The 25,089-nt window shown below is 41.3% G+C and overlaps 2 protein-coding genes across 3 annotated transcripts; one reads left to right on the top strand and one right to left on the bottom strand.

Moving 5' to 3' along the window:
- Nucleotides 1-840: 840 nt before the first annotated feature.
- Nucleotides 841-15,694, top strand: ggt1b (gamma-glutamyltransferase 1b). The gene is made up of 14 exons (XM_054758267.1): nucleotides 841-1,072; nucleotides 1,444-1,505; nucleotides 3,994-4,188; nucleotides 6,405-6,535; nucleotides 6,631-6,720; nucleotides 7,540-7,732; nucleotides 7,805-7,965; nucleotides 9,430-9,579; nucleotides 11,016-11,152; nucleotides 13,387-13,574; nucleotides 13,636-13,763; nucleotides 13,834-13,946; nucleotides 14,011-14,124; nucleotides 15,201-15,694. Exons 3-14 carry the CDS (start codon nucleotides 4,022-4,024, stop codon nucleotides 15,345-15,347), a joined length of 1,719 nt encoding a protein of 572 aa, XP_054614242.1. The 5' UTR covers nucleotides 841-1,072; nucleotides 1,444-1,505; nucleotides 3,994-4,021; the 3' UTR covers nucleotides 15,348-15,694.
- Nucleotides 15,695-16,752: 1,058 nt separating this feature from the next.
- Nucleotides 16,753-24,583, bottom strand: ggt5b (gamma-glutamyltransferase 5b). 2 transcript variants are annotated; one of them, XM_054756949.1, is made up of 12 exons: nucleotides 24,322-24,583; nucleotides 22,860-22,987; nucleotides 22,702-22,797; nucleotides 22,441-22,636; nucleotides 21,296-21,456; nucleotides 21,055-21,213; nucleotides 20,849-20,979; nucleotides 20,063-20,247; nucleotides 19,907-19,998; nucleotides 18,653-18,762; nucleotides 18,461-18,571; nucleotides 16,753-18,385 (listed from the first exon to the last, which is right to left on the bottom strand). In XM_054756949.1, the coding sequence occupies exons 1-12, from the start codon at nucleotides 24,492-24,494 to the stop codon at nucleotides 18,239-18,241; spliced, it is 1,689 nt and encodes a 562-aa protein (XP_054612924.1). In that variant the 5' UTR covers nucleotides 24,495-24,583; the 3' UTR covers nucleotides 16,753-18,238. The 2 variants fall into 2 exon arrangements, with proteins under 2 accessions (XP_054612924.1, XP_054612925.1); XM_054756950.1 differs by having other exon boundaries at nucleotides 21,055-21,201.
- Between the last annotated feature and the right edge of the window lie 506 nt (nucleotides 24,584-25,089).

The raw sequence follows: 25,089 nt of genomic DNA, 5'->3' as shown, positions 1-25,089 counted from the left end.
GTCCCTAGTATAAACAGTCAGCGGTTACAGCGGCACTTCCCGTGTGAGCTCCCCGCACAATGACACAGCAGTACAAGCACAGTGAGGGGGGCCTACCGCTGTAGCTATGGAGCCGAATATCTGCATGGTGGTGTTGCGTTTTTTTCTTCTTGCGGGAGGCGGGAGTCGAGTGGCAACCAGCTTTGAGGCGCATTACCGCACCCACCATGATGGAGTGTGGCCAGAGTTACAAATGTTATACCGCAACCGGACAAACTGCTCTGTGTCGTAGTACAGTTTCGTACACAATAGTACAGCATGAGCACTAATAACTAATAACTGATAACTTTAATACGGGCATTTCCAATCACTGTTCTTTACAGTCATACAACAAATATACAGGTAGGTAGCACAATGTGATGGTTAATACTGAGCCTAATCAATATTTAATGACATAATACTCCATTATGATGAACTATGTTTTGTTGTAAAAGTGAATCCGCTAGCCTGGCGCAGTGTAATGTTGCTGTTTATATTAGGGGCGATGAAACAAATTGGGCACATTTATTACAGCTAACAGGCCACAGCTGGCAAAACACAAAGAGTCAACATAACCACAGCTGGAAGGAAGCAGGGAGCAGCTAATACTAAATGCACCACGGAGAATATACTGTAATACTAGTAAAGTGTTACCAGGCTTCTTTTCACGCACTATGATAGCTGAAGTGTTAATTCTGTTGCATCCATGCAAGGTCCACCTTGAAGAAATGTTGCACTGTCATAAATTAACACCACCAGTTGACAGGAATGGAGTTCAAGGCCAGTCGTGAGGCGCCCCTCGCCGACAGCCTCCTGAAGCCATCCTTGAGCACTTCTCTGCCAAGCCTGATTGGTGGAGCCACACAAGGGCGTTCCAACACCTGGCCCGTAGCTTGCTTGCCCTCGCCTCCCAGTTGAGAAGAATCCACTGGGCCATCCCCGCTGACTTCCACCTTTGTTTTGCCTGGCTCGCTTTGACCTGCTCCACCACGCCGCGCTCCCCCCTTGCAGCTCAGTCTTCTTTCTCCTCCCCTCATGGTGATCTTCTTTCCTGGTGAGAAACACTTAAATATCTTTGTGCATGAAAGGAAAACAGATGTAGTACAAGGGGCCCACTCTGTCATGCCTCATAGATTAGTAGTTAGAGACTCCTGCAGGTTATTCTTCGTGGCAGATAAGCTATCTCTTGCAGATAAAGCCCAATTCACCCAACGGAGCGTTATTTATTTAGTTGTCATTTTAAACCGGGATTTATTTTAGTCATCATTTGATAATATAATGTTGTGTATTATTTTGTTGAGCTGCATGTTTCCATGGTTGTAGAAGTTGTAGAAGTGTTTTATGGTGTGATGGGTTAAAGTGCAATGCTAGGTAGTTACATATTGAAGATGCACAGTGAGTGTGTAACCTATCACCTGTTTGCAGATTGTGGCCAACATAACTACTAGAGAGCTACTTGCCGAGGCCCCTGACTCAAGTTAAAAAAGGTAAGACAAATACGGTGCATCTTTTTCAGTTTACGATTCAACACCACATTGTGGTCCAGCAATACTTTTTGCAGGTGTACGTGTGTTTTTCTGTTAATATTGCAGGCTGATCTTGCATTTTCTTTTCATTTGAACTCAAGCGCCGTGTTTTGCCGCACTTTCAAAGTGCACAGTATTCTTGATGCATTAGCATGTACTGGAACAGAACAACCTGATGCAATGCCAGCTGATAAGCTCCGCTAGAAAGTCCTTATCAACTTACAGTATCTCACAAAAGTGAGTACACCCCTCACATTTCTGCAAGTGTTTTATTATTTGTTTTCATTGGACAACACTAACGCAACACTTTGATACAATGTGAAGTAGTCACTGTGCAGCTTGTATAACAGTGTAACTTTGCTGTCCTTCAAAATAATCCAACACACAGCAATTTACATCCAAACTGCTGGCAATAAAAGTGAGTACATCCTTAATGGAAAAAAAATGGATATCCTACCAAGTTATACATCTTGCTCTCCCACACCTTCCGTTTCAGGATATAGTCAATAGAGTATAAAGTATAGGTTCATCATTTTTACCCTCAGCTTCTTCAGCAAGGCGGTGGTCATCATGGAGGTGTGTTTGGGGTTGTTATCATGCTGTAATACTGCCCTGCGGCTCAGGTGTCCCAGTATGTCGCAATACATGTTGGCATTCATGTTTCCCTCAGTGAACATAGTCCTCACACTCCCACCACCATGCTTGACTGTAGGCAAGGCACACTTGTTATTGTGCTCCTCATTTGGTTGCCACCGCCACGCATGCTTGACACTATCTGAACCAAAGATGTTTATTTTGGTCTCATCAGACCACATGACATGGCTCCAGTAATCCATGTGCTTAGTCTGATTGTCTTGAGCAAACTGTTTGCAGGCTTTCTTGTGCATCATCTTTAGAGGAGGCGTCCTTCTGAGATGACAGCCATGCAGACCAATTTGATGCAGTATGTGGTTACTGGCTGACCCGCCCACCCTTTCAATCTCTGCAGCAATGCTGGCAGCACTCGTACGTCTATTTTACAAACACAACCTCTGGTTATGACGCTGATCATGTGGACCACGACGCGGCCTGTTCTGAGCGGAAACTGTTGTATTAAAGCGCTGTATGGTCTTTGCCGCTGTGCTGCAGCTCACATTCAGGGTGTTTGCAATCTTCTCATTGCCCGGAACATCTTTATCTAGAGCAACAATTCTTTTTTTTTAACATCCTCAGAGAGTTCTTTGCCATGAGGTGCCATGCTGAACTTCCACTGATCAGTGTGACAGAATGTAAGAGCGATAACACCAAATTTAACACGCCTGCTCCCCATTCACACCTGACACACACCTGGAACACTAATGAGTCACATGACAACGCCTAATTGGGCCCACTTGATACAGTTTAACATAAGAGTGTACTCACTTTTGTTGCCATGGGTTTAGACAATAATGTTGGTGTGTTGAATTATTTTGAGGTGACAATAAATGAATACTGTTATCCAAGCTGTGCACGGACTACTTGACATTGTATTCAAGTGTTGTTTCTTTAGTGTGTTGCCCTTGAAAAAGTGTAATAAAGTATTTGCAGAAATCTTTTTGGGCAATATAGTACACCATGCACTACTATACAGTATTTGTACGAGTTTACAGCTACCCTTCCGAGTAAGCTAACCTGACAATGGAAAATTACATCATGTTTTAGGCTGTGTTCACACTTGTGATTCAGTGCACTGGTCTGGAACAAAAGTTTAACAAAAAGCATACTTGGTGTCCACTTTGGTGCAGTTTGCTTGGCGTTCACGCTGATATTTTTGTCATGGGACCAAAGACTGCACATTTAAGAACATAAGGGTTTGATTGGACAGTTTTGCGACATAGTACATGATGTAACTTCAATATTCTAAACCAAAATGTCATCTGCTGCGTTCAACACGGTAGTTCTTCTTATTTTTAAATACACTTTTAAATAGTGCCGTTGTCACACACACAGAGGGAGAGAGTAGAGAAAACACAGTACATTTTCGCATTTCCACATGCTTTTTGCTGTCATTTTAACGCTAGTGCGTATCCTTTGCCCGTTTATCATGCAAGTGCACTTGTTTGGTGCACACCAGTGCATATCAATCTATCATTATGCTTGCCTGCTTGTTGCTTGGCAGAGTTCATAGAGTTCAACAATATATGAACCACAAACTAGTGTCAGGAACAGACAACTGAACGTCAAACACACACACACACACACACACACACGCGCACACTGAGGAAATTCTTTAAAAAAACAAACAGCCCTGTAAGGAACACATCAATTTTTTAATTGAATCGCTACTGCGAATCGCACTGCACAATCTGCCCCGATACAGAATTGCCACTCTCCTAAATAGCAATCAAGAGTTCTTGTGCAACTTCTTAATCATTTTAATGCAACACAAAGTTCAGTCAAGGAGTACTCATGCAGCCCTTTCTCGCTACAGACAGCAACATTGCAGCCGAGCCCTCACGATGGTGAAGAAGACGATCGTGGTGGCCCTGGCGCTGCTGCTAGTGGCAGCGGCGGCCACGTTTGTGGGCGTCTTCTTCGGCGTGGGGGCAAGGAAGCGCCCAAGTGAGCAAGTGTACTTGAGAGCAGCTGTGGCGGCGGACGCTGGGCCATGTTCTGTGATCGGCAGGCGAGAGCGCACACACGCCACACAAACACACACACACACACACACACACACATGCTAAACTAAATTCTTTGTGACAGACACACATGTGAAGATACTGTCAAGGGACACATGCGTGCATGGGGAGGGCACATCCATGTCACCAGGCTTCAATGTTCCTGTCTATTGTGTTCACACACTTTAACTAATGTGAGCTATTTCAAGCTTAACTGTGCATGGGGGGAAATAAGTATTTGTGAGTTTACTCCGTTACAGAGATATTAAAAGTCCAGAATTTAAATGGTCTGTTTATTGTAACAGAAAGAGACAGAATAAATAATTAAAACTGTGAAGCAACATCATGAATGAATTTGTATTTGATTGGGAGAATTAAATAATGAATCCCCCAGCAAAACATGGCTTAGAAACCGTGGTTGGCAAGCACAGAGGTCAGACATTTTTTGTTAGTCATCAGTGTGGTACAAGAATTTTGGTCCCATCGTCTTTACAGACTCTCTCCAAAATCCTTAAGGTTGTGAGGCTGTTGCTTTGCAACTCGGAAGCTTCAACTCCACAATTTTGGTATTTCTAGCGGTTGTAATGTGCTTCTTTTTGAGCTACTCCTTTTTTGCCGTGGGAGTATGTTTTGGGTCATTGTCAGGCTGGACAACGACCATCTTTTGTGCTCTGGCTGAGGCCAGGAGGTTCTCATCGAAGAACCGAACGTCCTTTTCATTGACCCCTCAAAAAGAGGTGAAGAGCTAAAAAGAGACACTACTGCGAACTACAACCTCAAAAATGACCCGTTAAAACCCAGCATTATTATCTTTGTAAGGACATAATTCTGACGGTTTTAGGAGAAGATCAAAAGTGTTGAAAATAAATATTTGGTAAGTTTACACCCTTACAAAGATATGAACAGTCCAGGATGCTTGTATTTTATGGTAGGTTTATTGTAACAGAGAAACTGATATATTAATTTGTACAGTACAGAGTTCCCTCGCTCTATCATGTTCTTTTTAGTTACAGGCCTAGCCTGGCCCTTTAAGAAGAATTGTATTGTGGGAAGTTGAGTGTCTATCTCTTCCCTCTCTCGTCTGTCTGCACCGCCCATTGTTTTCTGCGTCCTGATTGGCTGTAGACCAATGTCAACCAATCTCCTTCCTGCCGTCCTGCCATGTTCCCTGTGTCATCGCTAGCTTGTAAATGAATCTTCGGTTCGTCTGCAGCAATATGTTTTAACGAGGATACAAAAACACTAGAGTACAGCGGAATAATTTCTTGCGTTGAAATGAAGGTGCGTCAAATGAAGGTTTGAACTTTTTTTTTTTGTGTGTTTAGTGGGTTTTACAGCCTTAAAACATACAGGATATAATAATTGTACAAAAATGAAGTTGGCTACTTCACAGATTTCACTTATTGCGGGTTGTTGGCAAGCACAGAGGTCAGACTTTTCTTGCTGGTTGCCAAGGTTGCACATATCTCAGGAGGAACTTTGGTCCACTCCTCTGTCCAGATTCGAGGCTGTTGCTTTCTCATCCAAGATTGTACTGTACATGGCCCCGTTCATCGGTCCCTCAAAAAGGGCAAAGAACATACGGGTACCTGTCAACCCTTCAGTTTTTACTGGGAAAGTACCATATTTTACACTTCTTCCCCGGCGCCCTTGCCTTTTAATTGTTTCCCATATTTTTCCTGTATTTTAACTGTACTTTCCCTTCCACTTCTGCCAGAGCAGCACAACTTCCGGGGTGGGGCGTGGTGCTGGTGGAAAATCTGGTGGAAGACCAGAATTCCCCATATTTTCTGGAAAATGTATCTTATTTTCAAAAGCAAACGTTGACAGGTACGGCAAAGAAGCACAAAGAGATACCACTGAGAACTGCAACCACAATAATGACCAATCAAAACTAAACATTATCATTGTAAAGGCAGACTTCTGACGGTTGTAGTAGAAGATCTAAATATATCCATCAACACTTCCCCTAGGAGGATGGACCCTTTTGTCACGGTTCTATGACTAGTATGGAAACATACTGTCCAAGGCTGCCCAAGCTCGGGGAAGATGCAATTGACTTGCATGCAAAGCTGCAAAATAAGCACAGATGCATGAACAGTGCAGTCATCTGTAGCCGCACACACACGCATATATTTACATGTATTCTTTCAAAGCCGCGTCATTCAATCTCATATAGCTCGCAGAACTAATAATAATCCATTTGTGCTTTTTTTTTTGACAGTGACACGCTGAAGAAAGGAGGCTCCGCCGTCGATGCTGCTATAGCCGCCTTGCTGTGTGTGGGACTGATGAACGCTCACAGTATGGGCATCGGGGGAGGGCTTTTCATCACCATCTACAATGCGTCAACTGGTAACGCTGTCAATGAACTTTGCTGTTACTTTATGACTAACTCGTGAACAAAAACCTTCACTCGCCAACTTTGTGACATTTGACTTGCAACGCAGGGAGAGTGGAGACCATCGACGCCAGGGAGACGGCGCCTCGTAATGCGACAAAGAACATGTTTGGCAACAGCACTGATTTGTCTCAGAGAGGTACGTATTTATGTGCAAGTTATAAGTCGACATGATCTATCTCTCACTAAAAAACATATAACATATATATAAAATTTAACCGGTAAACTTTTAAACCACGGTACGAAATAGTATTGATTAATATTTTGCGTTCAATAAAGTAATGAAAGAAGTTTATATCAGTCACCAATAAGTCACAACTCAATTCAATAGGGCGATAAAGATGATTACACATAATTCCTCAATAGTTGTGTACATAAGAACTACCAACACATGCCACGGAAAGTTAGCACGTTAAAAGCTTTAATACGGCATTTAAAGAACAAACATTTGACGGCGTGTGGTGAGTTTTAGAGATGTGTGTGATAGTCAGAAGGCTAAGCTAATAACCCTAAAAATTGGACGGAATGACCAGACTTTCTCAGTGGTGGAAGACACCGAGCTTGATCACTTACCTGGAAGTTCCACACATGTACACTCACATCCAAAGTCTCCTTAAAAAATGCGTGTCATCCTCTGGGAATTTCACCAGTGATTTACAGTATGTTCGCTTGACAAAGTAAGCAAAGTATGTTTTTGTCTAAATTAAGGTGATTTTATGGCTCCTTTTTTCATATCATATAGCCAGTAGCAGGGGTGCAGCCAGGAATTGAAAAAATGAAAAAAATGTCATGTTTATTTCTGAGAAGTAATGTCCAGAATAAGACACATATTTTGTCACTGTTAAGAAATGTGGATGCTATTACAAGCGCTTTTAGTGTTAAAAGCTTTAGTGTGAATGCTCACACATGTTTAGACAATACAATGATACATTTGGATGCTTTTGTTGCTTGATACTAGGTGGTTTGTCTGTGGCCGTACCGGGGGAGATCCGGGGTTACGAGCTGGCCCACAAGCGACACGGCAAACTGCCTTGGAAGGATTTGTTCCAGCCCAGCATAGATCTGGCAGAAAATGGCTTTCCTTTAGGCAGGGCTCTTGCCTCTGCTTTGTCGAAACATAACAACACCATCATCAAAGACTCAGCCTTGTGGTGAGGGTCGCCGACAAGCTTTGTCATTTTGAAGCAGCATTTGTTGTTCATTTAAAATTCCCTGTCTTGCAGTGAGGTCTTCTGCAGGAATGGCAGCGACATCCTGAAAGAAAATGACACCATTAGGTTCCCAAAGCTTGCAAACACCTACAGGAAGATAGCGCAGGAGGGGCCTGAGGCGTTCTACCACGGAGAACTAGCGGAGAACCTGGTGGCGGATATTCAAGCTGCAGGTTGTATTTCTAGAGCTTACGACACCCATTTGTTTGTACATGTAAACCACAGCTCCTATGTGCAGTGCTTATAGAGTAAAATAAAGTACATTTGTTTTTTATGTGAATAAATTTGACCATATAATAATGATACCGTGGAACCTTGGTTAGCGTACGCCCCGCTTAGCGTGTTTTTCGGTTAACGTAAAAAATGTAACATACAATTTGGCATGCGTCTTGTCGTGTTATTAATACACTGCGTGAGTCCAACGTCCTTGTTAGCAGCCCCTTAGCTTGCTACTACATGGAAACAGAAACTACAAGTCAGTTTTGTCGCCTACCTATGATGTCATCAGAGGGTGATTCTGTAGTTCTTTGCTAACGAACACAGTTAAGCCACAAGTCTCTGCTTTTCTTGTGATCGCGGCTGCAAAATAACCCACAATGGACCCAAAGAAAGTTGCAAGCGCCAGCATTTTGATAAAGAAGGTGAGAACCACCATTGAATTTAAGAAATATCTCAAACTCAGCAAAACACAAAGGTGTTGTCCGAGTGGACAACTGGTTACCGGCAGGCATAGCCGAGGACAGCTATTTGGGGGCTTGTGTCAATGTGACCATAACTGAAGACGAGAATGGCTGTAAATAGCATTAGCAGCGCTAGCATTAGTAGCACATTAGCCAGTCACTGGGAAAGCTCAACAAAACATACGTACATTATAGCAATGTTATTTATCTTATTTATTATGTATTGTGTGAAACTAGTATGACAGGAACAACATCAAATTAAAAGCCTAAATGAATACAGACCCACCATCCGCCAGTACGAGCCGAGAGTTTGTTTTTTAGAGAGGTGCACGGCACAAATGTGCACATTAGCACTCAATAAGGTCATCAAATCTTACCTTTATGCATTAACAGAAAAAAGAAAAAATACAGTAGTAGTCTATCTGTGCAGCGTGGGAGAAAGTTAGACGGTGCGTTCAAGAACCGTTGAACAAAGCGGGACAAGTCGCCGCTTGTGTTAAACGTGCAAAAACTGTGGGATTTTATTTTTGAAATAAAATAATGGCCCATATTTCCAAAATTGATATCCCTTTACATAAAATTACATTTTTCTATGTTTTAGGTTTGGGATCTGACTTGGCCATTGCAAAAACATTGTGCATTGTATGTGCATTTCTATTTGCTATCATTTCCCCATACAGATATTTCTTTTTAGTTAGTGGTTGCATTCAAAACAACGGTGTGTTGACTTCCTATTTCCACTCTACATCTGTTTACATTAGTATGTTTAGTCTTCACTGTTTAAGTCAAATCTGTGTCTTTAAAAAATGTATTTTTTTTGTCGACTGGAAGACGTGCAGATAGAAAACAAAATGGCTCCCAGTCTCTCTGTGACGTCTAATTTTAACAGCGTGACGGATTTGTATTTGCAATTCCAGTCCAAGCGCATTGACAGCGTTTGTCTCTCTCCGTGCATAGGCGGCATCATCACAATGGAGGATCTGAGGGATTATGTGCCCGTCTTGGATGAGAAGCCTTTGAGCGTGAATGTGGGGGAGTACACCATGGCTGTTCCCAATGCCCCCGCTAGCGGCCCTGTGCTCTCGCTGATATTAAACATCTTGAATGGTAAAGCCTTGATGCACTGTCCAAAAAAATCTGAGAAAAAAAACACCTTGAGTGGGAGAGGATGTGCTTTCATGTTGAGCTGCTGCCTTCCCTTTGTCAGTCACTCGCTCAAAGTAAAGAGTCCACAGACTCACGGTGCAAAATGGACTCTGAAAATAACAAGCTTTGTTGCACTGAAGTTACCTAAGAGCAGTTTGAACTAGATCTGTGTCACTCTCTCAATAATATAATGCTTTTTACTCTTTTAGGGTTAGCCATCAAAACAAGTGCAAAAATGCTTAATTCATTTAACATGTATTATTGTGGTTGTAGATGCTCTCAGTGTAATGGTAATGTTTAGTTTATTATCAACATATTTAACAAGTTACCTTGAAGTACAGCACGTGTTTACGCTTGCACAATTCAACATGTTCAAAAAAGAGTAGGAAGAAGCAGAGCTCACAGTATTTAATCCTATTCTTTTTCTGTGTCTCAGCAATTGCAAGTAATAGATAAATAAATGAACATAAAGACATGAGCCATAAATGAATGAATAAATAAATAATGTATAAATAAATGCAGGGTATGAACTAATAACTTTGATATATTTTTGTATTATTTTATTTTGTAAAAAGGCTAAAAAAATCTTTATGTATATATTTAAAGACAAAGCTGTGCTTTATTATTAGTTGTCAGCATTAACATTTCAGCTTCTTCTCCTTACATTTAGCCTTTTTGCTCTATTTTTCCCATTTTTGCTGCTTTTTTTTGGTTCAATTTTATTTCTACTGTGTGCCACAGGCCGATAAAAAACAAAGCGCGGGCTGCAAATGGTGCCCCTGTGCCGCACTTTGCTTAAATAATATAGAATACATCCAGTATAGGAGTAGAAAGTGACAGAAACATTGAATAGATAAATACAGTAGGTACAAGCACAATAAAAGCCATATGTTTTTTTTTGCAATGCCACAGAGAGAGACCACATTCAACAGTGACTATCTCAGCCTCAGCTCCTTTCCAGTACAGTGACTGTATCTGAGGACTAGATGACTTTCCAGTGTAATTAATTTCTTTGAAGCTTCCTCCGCTCTGACCGGCCACCCACTCACTGTGGCCCACTTGCTCATGTGCTCACACACACACCAGCTCTAATCTGGCCAATTTAGCTCTAATTGGACACGGTCACAGCTGCGGTGGCTTGACACAGTAGTTGGCCCACCAAAAACTTTATTCCCACTGATGAGCTCCAACTTCCCCCGGCTTGGTTTTGACAGCCGAAAACCGTCAAAATGAAGTCCGGTCAACCTCCGCTCTGCTCCCTCCGCGGCTGTCAGCTTCCAGCCGAAATAAACACACAAGGGCAAGTTCGAGTCAAGCCCGTTCAACCCGGCGCTTCCCCTCACCTGAGTTTGATGATGAGAGTAAAGCTTGGATTTGAATAGTTTTCCTCTCAACAGGGTATCACTTGACGTCGGACAGCGTGGCCAGCACTGAGAAAAAGATCCTAACATACCACCGCGTCATGGAGGCTTTTCGCTTCGCCTACGCAAAGAGGACCTTGCTGGGAGACCCTGCGTTCCTCAACATCACCGATGTAAGGTCCCTGTCAATCATTTTAAGGTCCTCTTTTGCTGTACGTCCTTCACAAGCTTTACCAGGAGGTGCTAAACGGTATATGAAGGAGTAGCAGAGGTGTACATTACTCACAAAAAAGATTCACATTTCAGGTGAAATTTCAGAATGCACCTAAAATGTAGTTTAATCGTTATAGGCCAACTTAATTTGACCTTCCCCAAATGTTTGAATGCATATGTCCATCTGCTCAGTGTTTCAGTACTCCCGAAGTTCTTGTTCTCTAACAGGAAGGCAAACGGCAAATATGAAAATAGGTGTGTGAACCATGAATCTACTGGGACATTTTCACAAAGAGACATACTGTGACTCTTCCATGACGTTTTTTTTATCTCTGTTGCAACCTGCCAATGGAATACTGTGACACACTAAGCCGTGGGTGGCCAAACCTTTTCCAGGGAGGACCACAGAGTCAAAACTGAAAGGAAGCGAGAGCCACTTTGATATATTGTAAAGCTATTCTAACAAGTGTATGTATATTTCAAGAAAAAAACTGTATTTCAGCTTTGTGATATCGGTGAAAACGCCTATTATTAGTATCAACTTCAGTCTTTGCTCTTTTTTCCCATTTTTGCTGTTTTTGTTTATTTTCCAAATACTGTATTACAACTTCCTGCTTCAATAATCTTTTGCGAATGTTCTTCTTGCAATATTTTGACTTTTTACCCAACCTAATTTTCCAAAAATGACAACTTTAGTTTTATTTTGTTTGTTTTTCATAGTTTCATAATTTTTTCTTTAAAATTTCTACTCTATGCTAAAAAAAAATGACATAATTTTTCCTGTATTATTGTTCACTTGTTTCATAATTTTATGAGTTTATTTTCAATTTTTCAACTGTTCCAACTTTCTTCTTGTAATTTTTTTTCTGGTAATTATGACTTTATTCCCATAATATTTTTTACTTTATTCCCATAACATTATACATTTTTTCACAACCTAATTTTCCAGCAATTACAACTTATTTTGTTTTTTTATAATACAGTTATGACTTTTCTTTTTTTTTAAAGGTATTTTTTCTGTAGTATTTCAACTTTATGCTACTAAAATGATATTTTTCCTCATAATATTACGTTATTCCTGTAAAAATATTACTCTTTCTCATTAGATTACAACTTTTTTTTCTTTAACACTATTGACTTTTTTCTTGTAAAATTACTGCTGATTTTTTTTTTATAGTTTTCGCGCAACATTTTTAGAATGTGCTGTGGGCCAATGAAAAAACAGCCGCAGGCCGCAAATGGCCCCTGGCCCGCTGCGCTGCACTAAGCTCAGTGGCCACTTCCCTCTGAGAACATCCTGTTTGAAGCCTTGCAATGGTGAGGTGCTGTTGATCAGCTGTTAGGTGTCATCTTGTTTTCATGATGCCTGGTTGTGATGATTATGTTGCATTTGTGGATGTTCCACTCCAATCTTATAGGGGGCAGTGCAGGTACAAGCTGTCAGACAGTTTCAGGTCAATTTCCAGAAATTTTCTGTAAGATGTTTAGCCTGGAAAATTTGCAGATATCTAAAGCTGGACATGTGTCTTGAGGATTAATGAGAATTTGATTTAAAAAAGCATGAATGGTGAATAACTGCCAAAGAATTTCCAGTAAATTTCCCCAAACTTTCTATATGTTTTGGTAAGTCTGACATCGAAATTAATTACATTTTTAAAAATTATCATCATACTTGTAGTCCCGTAAATTCCTGTTAAACCCCAAGGACAGTTTCCAAAATTAAGAAGATTGCCGGGATTTTTCAACTCAAGGTAGCAGCAATGCTTATTATGTTATCTTATTATGTTATCTTATTATGTTATCTTATTATGTTATCTTATTGTGTTATGTTATTTTAAACCACTATTGCTAGTACTTGAATACCACGGTTTGGAAGTCAGTGAAGTCGTTTTGCTGATAAAATACATCCTCCCGGGCAGCATCACTCCACTGAATAAGACACACATGGAAACAGGAGTTGAGAACATACGTGAGCAATGCAGCTAAAAATGATACAGTCGGAGTTCAGTCAGAGTTACATAGCTGAATTAGCTTTGCAATTTAGTGTTGGGCTTCTCTTGGGTTTAAGATTAGGGTGAGGGTCAGGCTTCCCTCGAAGTTCCCTAGATGTTCTTCAGCGATCACCTTTAAATACCAGTTGATATACTGTATTGCATGGTGGAGGTAAGCATAACCCCGCTCTCTCTCTTCAAAGCTCATCGAGAACATCACCTCGCAGGCCTACGCCGATGACATCCGAGCAAAAATCACAGATGAAACAACTCACCACATGAATTACTACGAGCCAGAATTCTACCTTCCTGACAACCATGGGACCTCGCACCTGTCCGTGGTAGCTGAGGACGGCAGCGCCGTGGCGGCCACCAGCACCATCAACCAATTGTACGTCCTCTTTCAGCATGATTGAATTTTAAGCTCTTATCAGTTGTTGTTTCCGCTGCAGTTTGGGCTCCAAAGTCATGTCGAGATCAACGGGGATACTCCTCAACAACGAAATGGACGACTTCAGCTCTCCGCACATCACGAATGGCTTTGGAGTGCCTCCTTCACCCAGCAACTTCATCAGGCCAGGTAAGTGTAAAAGAAAACAATCCAGTAGGTGATATTTAAAGGTAACGGTATACTTAAATGCTGTTCAAAGGGAAAAGGCCCATGTCCTCCATGTGTCCAACCATCCTCTTTGACAAAAATCACCAAGTTAAGATGGTGGTGGGAGGATCCGGTGGCACAAAGATCACCACCTCCATCGCTCAGGTAAGCCTTCATTAACCTGTTAAGCCACACTGATGCTATTCACATTACCCACCGTGTATCATAGGTGATTCTGAAGGCGCTCTTCTTTGACTACGATTTGAAGAAAGCCGTGTCCGACCCGAGGCTGCACAACCAGCTGAGTCCCAACTACACTGTCGCAGAGCACGACTTCGACAAAGTGAGCGGAACAAACAGGAAGTCATGTTAATGGTCCCATATTGTAGTATTTTCACCCATTTTAAATGTCTCAGATGTACCACAATAGTGTCCATCCATCCATCCATCTTCTATGCCGCTTCTCCTAATTAGGGTCGCGGGGCATGCTGGAGCCTATCTCAGCTGACTTCGGGCAACAGGCGGGGTACACCCTGGACTGGTCGCCAGCCAATCGCAGGGCACATATAGACAAACAACCATTCACACTCACATTCATACCTATGGACAATTTAGATTTGCCAATTAACCTAACATGCATGTTTTTGGAATGTGGAAGGAAACCAGAGTACCCGGAGAAAACCCACGCATGCATGGGGGAGAACACTACACCACCGTGCGGCCCACCACAATAGTGTGTTGTCCAAAATCCTTAGACGGTTTAAAAGTGTTTTTAGTAAGGCCTACTGGGACCAAGGGGTTTTGTGTGTCTGTTGCTTTAATGCTAATGAGCTGTGTTTGTCCATGTATGCATCTTCAGCAAGCGTTGTTGTGTTCATCCACTTTTTACATCAGCAGCCGTCCCTCGCAATATTGAGCTCTGATTATGGAACCCTCGCTCTATTGTGGGTTTTCCAAAATTAATTAATGAATAAATGATTGCTGTTTCGTGGTTGACTATGGCGTATTATCCATCCATCCATTTTCTATACCGCTTCTCCTCACTAGGGTCGCGGGGGGATGCTGGAGTCTATCCCAGCTGACTTCGGGCGTGAGGTGGGGTACACCCTGGACTGGTCGCCAGCCAATCGCAGGGCACATATAGACAAACAACCATTCACACTCACATTCATACCTATGGACAATTTAGAATCGCCAATTAACCTACCATGCATGCTTTTGGATGTGGGAAGAAACCGGAGAAAACCCACGCACGCCTGGGGAGAACATGCAAACTCCACACAGAAATGCCCAAGGGCGAATCGAACCCACGTCTTCCCGATCTCCAGACTGCTATGACGTATTATCGTTCAAAAAATATTGAAAGACAAAAGGTTTATGTGGTATTCTGGCCAGTGATTCTGTTTTCTTTCTTTGCAGAACATCATGGCCGGCTTGACGAAGAAGAACCACGAGACGTCATACCTCAAGTCGACCGGAGCCGTGGTGCAGGCGGTGGTTCGTTACGACGACGGTCTCCAGGCTGAGTCGGACCCTCGCAAGTGGTCGTACGCCGCGGGCTACTGAGGTCACCACCGCTACTCTCGAGCAGTAGATCGGAGATTCACACTAGAGACTCAACACTCATTTGTTCTGTCAATAATTTCATTTGCAGAATTATGTTTCTAACAAACGTCGAACAAACGAACCCTCAGGACCAAAACAAAAAGTTGCTACTCTTACCTGCTGTATCTTGATTATAATCAGACTATGAATGTTCAAAGCACAGCCGCCCTGTAAGCTTTTGTCCAATCATAAAAGTGTACACTCGCTATTTATGAAGCCCTTTTTGTAAATCATTACCACTGTCAAACGTCATTGCTGTCCATTAAAACGTGACCTTGTCATGTCCAGTGAACACAGCTGCTCTTTGCTGGAAGGACGTTTGCTCGGACCATGGCTTGGATCGGATACATTTAAAAAGCACTCCAAGTTTGGACAGAGAAAGGGAAATCCCCAACACTTGCACATTTAAAAATATTTAACAACCATGACGTCCAAGGCAGGGGGCCGCACGGTGGCCGAGTGGTTAGCATGTTGGCCACACGGTCAGGAGTTCAAACCTCCGTTGGGCATCTGAGTGTGGAGTGGAGTGCATGTTCTCCCTGTGTGCTGTGGGTTTTCTTTGGTTACACTCCGGTTTCCACCCGCATTCCAAAAATATACATGCTAGGTAAATTGGGACTCTAAATTGTACATGGGTGTGAATGTGAGTGTGCTGTTTGTCTACCTGTATGTATGCCTCTGGAAAAGTATATTTGTTTGCTTTCTGAAATCTAAGCTGTTAAATTTAGCAGAATTTAAAAATAACCCACATATTCACCCGAGCAGATGGAATTTGGGTTTGGACTATTTGAGTTACGTCATGTAAAACGTCACCAAAAAGGAACCCAATCAGGACCTCATTTTATGTACATGTTCTTTACTGCGCAGCCTTCGCTCTCATGACAAAAATAGCAGTGTGGATGCTTAGCTAACCACATCAAAGTGTGCATCAATTCTTTTTTTTTTTAATTACCGAATTGTGAAAAAAGTAATTCCAAAAAACTTTTAGAATGATTTTCTATGTTATACTTGTTTAGATTTTCCCCATCAAATAAATAGTAGTTGTCAAAGGCCCATCCTAATCTTCACCCTTATCCAGATCCTCACCAAAATTGTATTCCTTCTTTCTCATCAAATGTGCCCCTCAAGTCTGCGTTTGGTATAAATGGGTTGTGTAGTTGCCAGCAATCAAAACGATACTTGTTTGCACTTGATGAAAGGAACCAAATTGGCCATGTGAATATTTCCAGGCTACATTTTCCAAAGCCCCCTGGAGGCCGCCACAAAGCCCCCAGACTGAATCAAATCTTCACTTGTCGAGTATCTCAGCAATTAGCTATTAAGAAGACAAAAAGGTGTGCAAGCAGACAATTGGAGTTATGCCTTAGTTTTTACTTATGCAACACAGACATAAAGTACAACCTGAAATATGAAACATTTGCGATGGTTTTAATTTGACAAATTAGTCTCCAAATTCAGACAGCAATTAGTATTTGTTCATTGCCTCGGTCCCACCACTTACATTTATTCCAATGGCTGCTATTGACACTGACAAGTTATCTTCCTATGCCATACACAGGATAAAATGTATATCTTATAAGTCACAGCCAGCGTGTCACAGGAGAAAGGCAGCAGAATCCACTTAAAGCATTACTTATTTATAATGAGTCTCCACTGGAATGTATTGCTGTGCTTCCTTCAGTCTTTTGAGCGCCCGAAGCAAGACAGGGCATGGAGGAGATTAGTGCAGATCACACAGTATGTACAGTAGAAGAAGAGAAATGGGATCAATACCTTTGATACACTTTGTGTTTTGTTTTGAAAGTAACAACAAATACAATGCAGTCGTAAAAATGGTTTGGGTTTGCTGACTGGCTGCAGGTGATATATACGTGTAAGGTGTGTTCCAGTTTATTACAAATGAGACCGTTTTACAGGTGAACACCTTTTATAGGACAAGGAACCATTGGTCATTTATAATCCACTATAAACCATGTCATTTTTCACCTTAATATACTGTAGGTTATGCTAAAAATAGTTGAATATAATGAAGGGGAAATATATTCCAGTATAATAGCATTTTAATATGCTAATATTTTGAATTAAGTAAAAAAATACTGTAACATATTTAGTATGCATTTTTTGGGGCGGTTAAAATGTGAAATTCCAAATGCTGTCCTTAATTTTGGGAAGTGGAAATAAGGCAAGGTGATTGTAAAATTTCAAATTGTGGGGAAAAAAATGATCAAATTAAGAAAAATCCACAAACAGCCTCTCAAATTTGGTACGTTACTTCAGCACAGAAAACAGATTAATTTTACTCTTTTAAAAAACATCAAAGTTTATTTTTAAACACCATCACTAAAAAAAGGCACTTCAAATCAATTCTGTTATTTTTTTAATCTTATTTGTGTTTTTCTGTGCTTAGAGGTAATAAAAAAAAATCCCCAAAAATACTAGAACATTTTTGTAATTGTTTTAAAACTTTTTCTTGTTTGCGTAGAACGTTTTAGGAAATGAAGGCCAAACTTTCAGAACAGACTTCTAATTTGTCAATGATGTCTGAGCATTGTAGAATATGATATCAAATAATCATATTTGTAGCAAAATGATCTCAATTAATAATAATGGATCAATAAAGACAAATGGTGATAATAAAAAATGTATAATGAAAAATAATAATAAGAATTCAGGTTCAAAATGTCCTTTCTTATAGTAAAGTCTTGTACTTGACTTTATGTCAAGGGTTAAAATTGACAGTGCGCTATAAAGGGTCCATGTATTCAAGCCCTTCGCTTCCATTAAGAAGCATCCCGATGATGCTCAGTTTATCAACGAGGCTCTGAAGGCACACATGGAACGTGTCCATAGCGTCAGTATCCATCCGACATTCCCATCTTCCTCTTGTCTGATTCTCCGACAATGCACCCATTCTCCTTTTCCACAGCATTCACGACGTTGAAAAAATATTCCATTTCTCCAACCTGGTGTCCGAGTGCTCTGAGGCCATCTATGACAGACTGAAGCACCACAGAGGAAACACCACTTTAATATCATTTAACAATATTATCTCATCGTGGACTGCAATACCTCACCTTGTCGAAATCTTGCTCAAAATTCACCTTGTTTTTGGAATCGACAAACAGTATTGGAGCAGCAATGGCCTCCTTGAGGCTCATGCCCAGCCACAGGTGATTTATGAGAGACTGCGCGGGCCATAACCAGGAAACAAAGAAACCGTAAATAAGCAAACAAATAGTGGAGACTTTTTTTTTTATAAGTCCTACCAAGGCCACCGCAGGGGTGATCATGCTTCCTCCTGCTCCTCCAATCACAAGAAGTCCTCCAGACTTGGACTCGAGTATAGCTGGTGTCATGGAGGAGGGAGGCTGCTCACCTGAAACCACATGCAAAGCATATAGAGACTATTGTTGGCTTATTATAGACGTAGTCATGTTGTACTGAACAGCCTGAACAGAGACTAAACGTGTGACTTGGTTGGGTCGCATTATTTGCTTCCCTATTTTCCCTGTTTTTGCACAAAATTCCAAATTCTACAACCTCAGGGGCTTGTGATAATAGGTAGTGCATGAGAAAGCGGAAAAGAAAATATGCTCTTTTTCACCACATGGTAATTTATTAACGGTTATATTGCACACCACAGCTGTAACAGAACCAATGGTGTAGTAGCAGTAAAGCGCAGCCAGCATTAATACCGCTGATGAGTGATATTTTGTTTCGACCAGAACCACCACAACACGTTTGTTTGTCATGTCGTGCGTCTGCCTCTTTTTTCCATCCAGTCGTCCCTCGCTCGAACATCGCTCAGAAATGTATTAATAAATGATTTAGTGGTTGAATACTGCCTATTATTAGTAGAAAAAATATGCATCTTTAAGCAAATTGTAGGGCCTAAATTAAGCATTTCAAGCATGAAAAATCTAACGAAAATACAAATACAAGGGAGAAGAAGCATGCTGTATTCTACATTGGCCACTAGGTGTCGGTGTTCGGTGAGACAAGGGCCAGACGTGACGCTAGGAACACATTTACTGTGACACACACACACACACAGGAATTTAATTTACTATTTAATGGCTTATTTACTCTTATTATGTTTAATATATTGGGTAATACAAGCATAAAGTCATTTAAAGCCACCATTACAATTCATTGACAAGTACGTTGTCCAGAAAAAAAACAAGCAACTGCTAATTAGTGAGTCTGTTATCTTATTTATGTCTAATATGTCTTATTTTCTCTTATTTTGTTGACTATATCGGGTAATACAAATGGACATGGGTGGTATTTCATGTCTTGAGGGCTGCAATAATGTCAAAAAAGGTATTTAGAAGATAGTAAACAGGTTTTCTACGCCATAACTATGAAAATATTCCAGTTATTAATATTGAATCCTATTTCGCGGAAATTCACACATCGCCGTGGAGTCTCGAACCAATTAGGATAAATGAGGGACGCCTGTATTGGGAAATTAGCGTGTCTCTGCTGGCACAACATGGGTGGAGATCTTAACGCCTTACCTGGCTTTAATGTGTCTGCTCTCCCACAGAAGTCAGACAGCTCGTTATTAAGGATGATGCCTGTCTGCGGAGAGTAAACCGTTCCTCCGAATCTAAGCCACAAGACAGAAACCGATCAGAACCTCTTCTACTATTTGGCAACGTTTTCTTGCTCACAGGTGGTTTATGGTGCTGGTAGCAGACACAGCCAGTCCGTCTTCGTCCAGGATGGACACGTGCGACGTTCCCGTGTGGTCCGGAAACGGCTTGACGTCGTAGTAGGAGTCGTGATGGGTGCCGTTGGAGGAAATCATCGCCCTGATGTGCTGGACGAAGGCGTCGTCGATCAAGTGGTCTGCACTCTGGAAGAACACATTCAAAAATCCTCCTATCCGAGATTCAACACCGTTGTTCCTTTTCCGGAAAGGACTTTTTTTCGGACCTCTGATTAGCTACAATCACCATCATTGGTTTTTGAGGTTATCGTGCCACAGAAAACACAACTTTTGCGTAATTAAGCTACAGCGCCTATCTTGCAATACCACTTGGCTCCTGGGGAGGTGCTGTTGAGCTGCTGTTGTAGCTGTCAGGACTTACTCACTGCTTGGTATGCTGCCCTCTGCTGTCTCATTTCGGCTCTGCAGAGGAACTCTCTCACCAGCTCCTTGGCTAGCGCAGCTGCAGGCCATTAGCAATCAGCCCCTTCTTAAGCAGTGCTGCCTCGTCATACCATTGCCAGATTGTTGCCAAACCTTCACCAGCATCGTGCATGCGCCGTTCCTTCGTGTCATATCTGCTCGTGATGATCAGTTACCTTTTGCCCTTGCTGTCAACTGCTATTCTATAAGGTTTGCTGAGCATTCTTCTGTCACCCGTACCAGCACAGTAACAGTAGCTTCTTCTTGTTTTTCTTGAACTATACATTTTTCGCCATATTAGCATAAATGTATTTCAGATCCTGACCGTCCTGCTGTTGAAGAAAGGGTCACGAATGTTCCCTCGCTGGCCATTAGCGAATTTGGCTGCCTCCAGGTAACGATGGTAAAACAGGACTTTGTGGTCACCAACCAGGGAATGTGATGTCAAGGAGAACCCTGTGGAAGGAAAGTAAATCTAAATCATTAAATGTATTCAGTTTCTGTATAAGCTGTGTGACTGTAGGGTGCAACCTTGCATGATCTTGAGGATGAATGCAAGCAGGGCGCCCCCGGCAGGCGGCGGAGGGACGTGCATCATCGTGTCCCCCAACGGAACAGTCCAGGCATCAACCACCCTCACCCGATAGGACCTCAGATCCTCCATTTCTAACGTCCCACCTGAAAATGTGACTTTTTTTTTTTTAATATACTTTCCTACTACCTATTTATTTTGCGTCAGGTATGTACAGTACACAGTATTTTCTCTACCCACCTGCGGCTTTAACGTCTTGAATTAAATGCCGTCCAATCTCGCCACCGTAGAAGGCGTCCGCTCCTTGCTTGGCAATCACTTCCATGCTTTCAGCCAGTTGAGGAAACTTAATCACGTCTCCTGTCGTCAGAGTGCTGCTGTTCTCGTTGCAGAAAACTTCACTGGGTGGGTGGGGGAGCAAAATATTTGAAATTAATTTTTATGGGAAGTATTTTACTTGGATAATTTCCAAAGAGGAAATTTTCTGTACTTGATTAATTTGCAGAGGACATTCTCTATCGTTCTAGCCATTTTATTTTATGTGAATAATGATATATCAGAATATGAAATGATGTTTTGCAGCTGTGTTTTTAATGTATTATAATGACCTCCCACAGAGGAAATTCTCTATTTAAAACATCACTAAATATTAAAAAGATTTACATTTATTATACTTTAACTACTGGCAATTTCTGTATTTTTATGTTTTTAAACATATTTAAAGAAACATGCAGGGGTGAAGGAGTGTGTTTAACAGCTAGCCGGTAACATTTGTAGTTTGTTTCGTAATATTTTAAATGTATTTCTTTGATACTTTCTGTATTTTTGTTTTACATTGCAGTTTAATTTCATTTAAACTGTATTAACATGTTACACTCGATTAACAGAAAGGACATTTTCTGTATTTATTGTGATTATTGTTTGTGGATAATATGTCAGAATGAGAAATAGTGTTTTACAGGTAGCCAAAGCCATTCTGGAGTCTGCTGAGGCATAAGGCAAAAAATTCACAGTGGGCCTGTTTGCATAGCGCCACTGCTGTAGAGGTTCGAAGTTTATCAGCCGTCGGGGCCCCAAGCATTTGCCTGCCTTGCCTGGTGGTAAGCAGCGCCCCTGCAGGCAGCCTAATGTACTTTTAATCATTTCTAATGTATTTTTTTATGTATTATACTCTATATTTTGCATTCCTTTTATTTAATAATGTGTCAAACTAAGAAATTGTGTTTCACATGTAGTCTGACATTTGCAGTTCATAATGTGTTCACAAAGTGATGCCTTTACACGTTATTTTGGTGCATATTATGTTATTTTTGCTAGAAGTGTAGTTAATGTTGCAGCTCTATTCCATTTGTACTGTACTCAAATGTTCTGGGTTTTTTTTATACCACAGTGCTGAACTTTCCACTTTGCCTTTGATGGAAGGGAACTGAAGCAGCTTCCCAAGAAAAGGAGACACGGGGATGCCCTCCTTGGCAAGTCTGATGGGCTCCTCAAACAGTTTGGACCATGGCAGCCGGCCAAACTGCTTGTGAAGGACTTCGTAGCCTCGCAGCTCTCCTGGAACGCCGATCCACTGACTACCTGGGAGGTAAGAAGATTGGAAACAGGCTCTATATATCAATACAGTGGATTAACTGACAAATTACCTGTCACATGGTTGCTTGTGGCAGGACAGTCGTCTAAGAGGTTGTGTTTAAATTTCCGAGGGACGGTCTCTCTGAAGTTGAAGACCGTGACCTTGCCTGGGACGACACATTATTAAGACTCAGCTTGAAGACGTCCTAATGAGCAACAGAGGACTAACCTGTTCTGTTTCTAACTGTGACCACAGCGCCTCCGCCCAGGCCCATGCTTTGGGGATAGACCACAGAGGTGCACAGAAGAGCTGCAATGGCGCCATCTACTGCCGAGCCACCCTGCTGGAGAACATTCCTGGAGAAAAGAACGAGAGTTACCAAGTACGGGGAAATTACATGCACACTGCCCCAAAACGAGGTGATACAGGATGGGCCATACGTTTCCATATGTAGGAAATGTATAATATACATTTTTATGTTTTAGATCAGATCTCTCCCCTCTTGATTTCTGTCTTTGGGAGCATTTGAAGGCCATGGTGTATCAGGTGAAGATGCAACACATCAATCATCCCAAGGAACCCTCACCAACACCATTACAAGCGTAACTTCAACTGTGCTAATGCAAATTCATCAGCAGTGGAGTCGAAACAATGGAAATCATATAGAGCCCGTAATATGAATAAAAGCATGAATGGTTCTTTTTCCTAAGTATGGAAGCTTATGGCCCCCCCTGTAGAATGCTGCTGACACTGCAAAGCTTGTTTAAGGTGCTGAAAATATGTAAAAGTCAACAGCAATTCAATAAAAACAAAAACAATTCAAACAAAATAGAATTACTGTATGACAATACTTCTGATGTCAAACAAGGTCTGTCCAGGGAATTGAATTTAAACTGACTTTGAATTAAAAATGTAAATAAATAAATGATGTAATATACAGGCAAGATTTAACTGATATCTCATTTATTTAAAAAAAAATGGTATAAAGTTGGGGGGGCATTTTTGGTCTGCACCTTGTTTTTAATGGCCCTTTGCATATTCTAAGAATAAAATGGATTCATTATTAATTAAATATATGATTAGAGATTACGCTAATTTGCTTTGTCACTTATAACACAAAGCTAAGATGCTAATGTTCGGAAAGCTTGGCATACCGTACAGTATATTGACCTACATTGGATCGGCTTTAGTATCTTTAATGCTGAATGCACCACGTATGTTCCTGTAATGCCTAAATAATGTTTCCCTCCCAAAAACTGATTTAAGAACTGAACTGAACTGATTCCCTCCTAAAAACGAGTCAATCCTTAAAACGGCTTCATCCTAAAATGCACATACTGTACACAAACTCAACTGTCATCCATTGTTTTTCCAGTTCTAACATGTTTGAAAAATGAATTCCCCCTAGAGTCGTTCAAAACAGCCAAAATAATTACAAATGTTATAAAAATGAAGGGCACAACATTTCCAGATAGGATGTTAATCTTTAAATATCAATATGTTTTCATACTGTACGTGGACAGGCCGTGATAAAAGTAACCTGAGGCTATTATCTCTTTACTCCTGACACGAGCTTATCTTAAACTCCTTATCTCCTTGCACATTTCACCACAATCTGCCGTCTCATCAAAAGAAATGTCAGGGAATTTCTATTACAACTGCAAATAAAAACGATTCGTTTAAGTCTTACCTGCCAACCTGGGAGCAAAGCGGTGAGTCTGCAGACACAGCAGCATGCTTGAAAGTGCCGTTCATACACGTGACAGACACGAGAAAGGTCACGCATACACACAATAGACCTACAGTGCACACTAACGCGCTGAGGATGCAGCATCGCGCCACCCACGGATTGTTTGTGGCCATCAATTCAATGCCAAGACACTCAAATCTACAACTAGGGATGCTGACACAACCACATGTGGGTTAAACCTCGCACAGATCCTACTGCCCCATAAGACTTCACTCTGGAGTTACACCCACTCCTACACGCACTGGCTCAGCAACTTAGGGACCGTCAATAAAGTACACGTCAATTTTGATGGATTTAATTTAAAGGTCCCATATTATCGTATATTTCATCAATTTTAAATAAGTCTCATAGGGTTCACCATAGTATATTGGAAGTGTGTTGTCCAAAATCGAGCCTTGATGCTTTTAAGAGTGGTGTGCAGTCAGCGTGAGTAGGCCTTCTCAGCTAGCCTAATTACTGCCACAAGCACTGAAAAACATTTGGAACTTAAAGGAAAACTTTTTGGGGATTTTTGCCCATCATCCACAATCCTTGTGTGAGACACCAACACACGTCTTTATCTTTTCTGCGTGTTCTAAAGATCTAAAAAGAGACTAAAAAAGACAGCTATGAAGGCATGTAAAGGGACACACCTATTCTGCCTGTAAAGCCTTCTGGAAAAAACTATTTAAAAAAAATGCCAAAAACGCCCCATTTACATAATGTGAC

The sequence above is a fragment of the Dunckerocampus dactyliophorus genome, chromosome 17 (genome assembly GCF_027744805.1).
Source record: "Dunckerocampus dactyliophorus isolate RoL2022-P2 chromosome 17, RoL_Ddac_1.1, whole genome shotgun sequence".
NCBI lineage: Eukaryota > Metazoa > Chordata > Actinopteri > Syngnathiformes > Syngnathidae > Dunckerocampus > Dunckerocampus dactyliophorus.
Note: the sequence above shows the minus strand (reverse complement) of the source record. Positions and strands in the feature narration are given on the sequence as shown.